This window comes from Rhinichthys klamathensis, unplaced genomic scaffold (genome assembly GCF_029890125.1).
Source record: "Rhinichthys klamathensis goyatoka isolate OS25496 unplaced genomic scaffold, OSU_Roscu_1.1 h1tg000769l_1, whole genome shotgun sequence".
Classification (NCBI taxonomy): Eukaryota; Metazoa; Chordata; class Actinopteri; order Cypriniformes; family Leuciscidae; genus Rhinichthys; species Rhinichthys klamathensis.
Window position 1 is genome coordinate 354,402 of NW_026607169.1, and position 5,114 is coordinate 359,515.

Genomic DNA, 5,114 nt, shown 5'->3' on the forward strand with positions numbered 1-5,114 from the left:
GACTGCTTTCCATTGTGAGTGTTTCAGAGAGTTCCAGAGAGAGAAAGGGAAAAATGAAACCAAACTGGTTTTGGAATAATAGAGGTGGCGTGTGGCCATGGCTGTTTTTTCGAGAGCTGAATGGTGTTCCACAAGCGATGACAAGCTAAACACACACTCCTGATCTGACCTCTGCGATGGGTCGGGACACTGGAGAAAACATCCCATTGGTCCGAAACAAAGAGGTAGATTACAAAAGGAGAGAACGAAATGCCAATCACACCACAACAAAAAGACTCGGAATTATGAGTGATAACTTTCATGTTTTGATGACTTATGCAATACAGTTCTGTGTATTTCTCAGAACATATAATCACACAAGATCTCCTCCGTTGCTTTTCCACAACAGCAGAATTTGTGTGAACAAGTTTGTGGCTTGGTTTCTGATAAGACGTTTTCTTGATAACCCTTCGGATTTTATCTCTTACAGAGAAAAATTCAATGCCATGTGTAGACATTTCAAGATAGAGGCACTTCAACTTGTAAACAGTGTAGACGCGATCAAATCAAACATTGAGATGGTCTTTGAATTCTCATAATGATTTAGATTCCCAAGAACAATATCTTGACAAGTTGACAGTGTATATTGATGCGTTCCAGTCGATTAATGTTTTGAGTTTGGAGTCATGCAATAAAAAACCCACCAGTTTAGTTGCTAATACATGAAAAAACATCACATCCAAGCTATTCATAAGAAAATAAAGCACTTTAATGTTCATGAATTCTTTGCTTGCACATTAGAGAAACAAGATCGGAGAAATGCTGCATTAGCTTCTTTGTGCACAAACGTTAAGAATTCATCACAAACCAGTTGGAGAAACCAAGACATTTTGGGGCTCATAAGATTCATTGCACACCAGCCTAGTATCCTACAGAAAACACAACTTCAATCAACGTGACGTTAATTTCTCATCTCTTTTGGAAAGGTGATGACAAACATGAGCTGAACGGGAACCATTGGGAGAACGACGTTCCTGTAGATTAATGCAAAGACAGGCATGTAAAAGAGCTTTGACAATTTGACACAACACACTGCTGAGGGCACCATTGTAAGATACATTAAAAGCATGTTGGGCAGCAAATGCAAAGAGCAAAACCTTTATATTTTGCAGTGATCTTCTCAATATATATATATATATATATATATTTCATCATAGTTATAAAACATACTGTATGCACAATATATACAATATATCTTCACTTAAGAGATGCACAAAACACATTGTAAACAGAATAGTTTGGGCAGTCTTTTGCTGAGCAGGCAAGTGTCATATGTTTGAAATCTCCATTGGGTTCTTGTCCACCATTTCATGGTTGAGTTTTAAAGGAATCTCAATGTCTAACCTCTTCTTTTTCGGCTTTCTTTTCTTGCAGCAGATAAACGTCACCAATGACACGACGGTCAGAAACAGTCCGAGGCAAGTCACCGTAAGCGCAAGCAATACCATCCTCAACTCGCCACACTGATTTGGCACTCGTTCTCCTTCCCTCCCTTCCTTAATCGGAGGATCCTCACCATGATTGATATCTGCCCCTCTGGGCAACAAGCTTTGAATGAGCGTCTCATTGCTAACCGTTTCATTCACAAACAGGTTGACCAGTACAGTAGAGTACAGTTCTGGTTGACCGTGATCCCTCACTTTGACCCACAAACTGTAAAGACCTCGATTGTTCAAGGCTTTCCTCAAGGTGATGTTTCCCGTGTACGGGTCGATATCAAACGATCCCGGTTCTCCGTCAGTTCTCTTGATGATGCTGTAAGCAATAACAGCGTTCATTCCCGTGTCCCGGTCCACCGCATAGACCTCCGTAATCGACGTTCCTGGAAGCGTGTTGGGAAGCACCAGCATGAACGATTCGTTGGACTGAGGGAAAAGAACAGTGGGAGGGTTATCGTTCACATCTAGGAGGAGAACGGTCACCATTGTGATGCAAGAAAGAGCCGGTTCGCCTCCATCGATAGCCTCGATCCACACATAGTACGTTCCCTGCTGTTCCCGATCCAAAGGGGTTTTGGCGCGTAACGCACCTCGTCCGGTGTCAATCACGAAGATATCACTCCCGTTTAGGATTGACAGCGCCACCCAGCCGTTTTCCCCTGCATCCGCATCCGTAACCGTAAGCACGCCAATCTCCCCGAATCCTGGAAAGTTCTCCGGCACGAAAAAAGTAAAGTCCTTGTTGATAAACCGAGGGCTGTTGTCATTGCGATCCCGTACGGTTATAATCACAGTGGCGATTGACTCCTTTCTCGGCGTCCCGCGGTCGACGGCTCGCACCATGAATCGGTACGTCTCCTTTTCCTCGCGGTCAAGAGAAGTGGACACCGACAAAACCCCGGTTGACCTATCCAAGCCAAAAATGGTGGGAGCGTCGGCACCGAGTAGATAATAAACCTGACCTCTGCTTTCACTGTCCGCGTCGGTCGCCTGAAGCTGAACGAGGAACGTGTTCGGTGGGTTGTTCTCCTCCACTGTGATCTCAAAGAAGGATTGCTTGAAAACCGGAGCGTTGTCGTTAACGTCCAACACGTGGACCTTAACCACGGTATTAACAACTAATCCGTGAGCATTACGAACCACAATGACCATTTCATAATCCTGTTGCTGCTCGTAATCCAATAGTTCGGTGGTCTCAAGCAGGTACTCGTTTTTAAAGCGCTCATAAGGTACAAGCCGAAATGGACCTGTAGTTTCTAGAAAACACTCTATCTTCGGTTGTGGCTCTGTGTTTTTGATGGTGAAAAAAGCAATTGGTGAAAACGGTGGCTCCGATTCACTTAGACTGACAACACCGTCTTTCTCGGACGCGATGTAACGTGGCACAACAGCCGGAGGTCCGGAAAGCTGTCGGATAACATGAACGGTAACCGTTGCAACTTCTGGAATACATGTCGGCCCATTAGCCAGTACGATTAGTTTGTAGAGCTTTCCGGTGTTGTTGTCTATCTTCCCTGCTAGTTTAAGAACCCCAGTGATTGTATCCAAATGAAACAGGTTTCTGCTTTCTTGGGTGACCCGTTCGCTGAAGGAATACGTGATTACGGCGTTTTCCCCCTCGTCTGGGTCGTAGGCTTGTAGACGAGCCAATTGCGTGCCTTTAGTGGCGTTTCCATAAAGCGTAACGTTCACTTGCGACTCTGTAAACTTAGGGCAATTATCGTTGACGTCAGTAATGATAATCCTCAGAGTGGCAGTGCCGAGAAGTGGTGGAGTTCCTCCGTCCTCAGCGATAATATCAGTCACGTACTCCGCTTGTGTTTCTCTATCAAGATTCTCGGTTATTATGAGGAACGGCGTCAGCTCTCCGCCTTCGTTCTCCTCTACGTCTAATGTGAAAAACCCATAGTCGTTAACAAGCCAGTACGTTTGAACACTGTGAATCCCGATGTCAGGATCCACTGCTGATTGCTCAACTGCGAACCTGGCGTTAACAGGAGCGTTTTCCGGCACGGAAACCCTGATTTCGTCAACGGGGAAATGCGGACGGTTGTCGTTGACATCCTCGATTATGATTTTAATCTTAACCAGCTGAAAGTATTGCTGAGGAAGGATTAGCACGTCGAGGAAGATTGCGCAGCCTTGGCCCTCGTGGGACTCGGCGCACAGAGTCTCTCTGTCGATCTCCACGGCTGACGTGAAAAGATCCCCAGTCGTGTTGTTCAGAGTCACGTACTGCTGGCTGTTCGTCTTCAGCTCCAGATTGAAGGAGCGAGAGGGATCACTGGAAAGACCCAAGTTTAAGTCCGCAGCGATAGACCCTATGAGTGTCCCTTTAGATAATCCTTCTTTTATCTTATAGATGAGGTGACTGAAATTTGAAGAGCAGGAGAGAGGACCGGTGTACAAGAGGAGAATGAACAAACCCTAAAAATAAACAACAAAAAGTGTTTAGTAGGAGGCAACAGAACTATAAGTAAAACAGCATCACTTTAAAATCAAATGGAATACATAATAAAAAAAAAAAAGCAATGCAGATCAATTATACATTAGGCACTGTCTAACATTTATGTGGAGAGGGTTGGACTAAATCAACGTCCACATTAATATATGAATATTTACCATGATAAACATAATTTCTATAGTTATTTTACTACTGAACAAAAAAATATTATATAAATCTCTTTCAAACAGTGTTCAATGCTTCTAGAATCTTTCTCTCAGTTTAATTAATTTGGTCATGACAGAGTGGGGACAGGTTTAAATAACAACAAATGTTTTTCGACAGAAACTATGATTATCAACAACAACAAAAAAAGATTAAGGGATTGTAATGAAACTGCAAACTAAATAATAATACTTTATGCTCACACAACTTATTTCTGTTAACACACACACACACACACACACACACACACACAAATCTTTATAAAAATCCATCAAAATACTTATTAGACTTTGATTCATATAGCCAAGTATTAGGAGGAAATTCTGGATTATATAAAAAATCTTGGATTAAAGATATATATAATCCAAAATCATAACATCCATTCAAAAACGTATTAGACAAGTCATTATTAGACTTAATGATTCATACACATTTAGAATTGATATAAGTATTAGTCTGAATTTTGGTTATATAAAAATCATGAATTAAAGATATTAATCAAAAATATCAAAGATACTATTAAGAGAATTTGATGTCATGATAATTCAGTTTTCCGTGAATGTAAGAAACTTACCCATAACTCTGCTTTGCTGCGAAGGCATGTTCCTCTGTTAGTGTTCCACATGTTTCCCGTTCAGTGTTGGCGTCACAGGGAACGGGAGCGGGATGAGTTCACAGTAACAGCCGCATTATGAGCGCCTGTGAGCGGCTGATTCCTCGCTCGCTGCCCGATGCGCGACTGACGCGCGACTGACGCGCTCGACCCATTCATCTGACCGATACACTCCGACACGCCCACCGCATGCTAATGAGCTCCGGCGCGACCAATCAGGATGGGAGGAGGAGTGCTAGGAGGAATTCACTTGCAAGTCAAATCATTTTTTTAAGCGTTTGGAATAGTTTTAGTCTGAATTATTTATTGTTTTGTGGCTAAGAAAACACCAGCATGACAGGAATGCAGATTATCT

General features: G+C 42.8%; 1 protein-coding gene across 1 annotated transcript; it reads right to left on the reverse strand.

Annotated features, from left to right (window-relative positions):
• Positions 1-1,165: 1,165 nt before the first annotated feature.
• LOC130077705 (protocadherin-20) lies at positions 1,166-4,900 on the reverse strand. Its single transcript, XM_056243022.1, has 2 exons — positions 4,721-4,900; positions 1,166-3,905 (listed from the first exon to the last, which is right to left on the reverse strand). The coding sequence occupies exons 1-2, from the start codon at positions 4,769-4,771 to the stop codon at positions 1,308-1,310; spliced, it is 2,649 nt and encodes an 882-aa protein (XP_056098997.1). The 5' UTR covers positions 4,772-4,900; the 3' UTR covers positions 1,166-1,307.
• Between the last annotated feature and the right edge of the window lie 214 nt (positions 4,901-5,114).

Excerpts from the sequence above, each read along its gene's own strand:
- LOC130077705 (XM_056243022.1), bottom strand. The coding sequence starts at position 4,771 with ATGTGGAACACTAACAGAGGAACATGCCTTCGCAGCAAAGCAGAGTTA. Across the intron at positions 3,906-4,720 it reads GCAGCAAAGCAGAGTTATGG|GGTTTGTTCATTCTCCTCTT; the intron begins GTAAGTTTCTTA and ends GTTTATTTTTAG.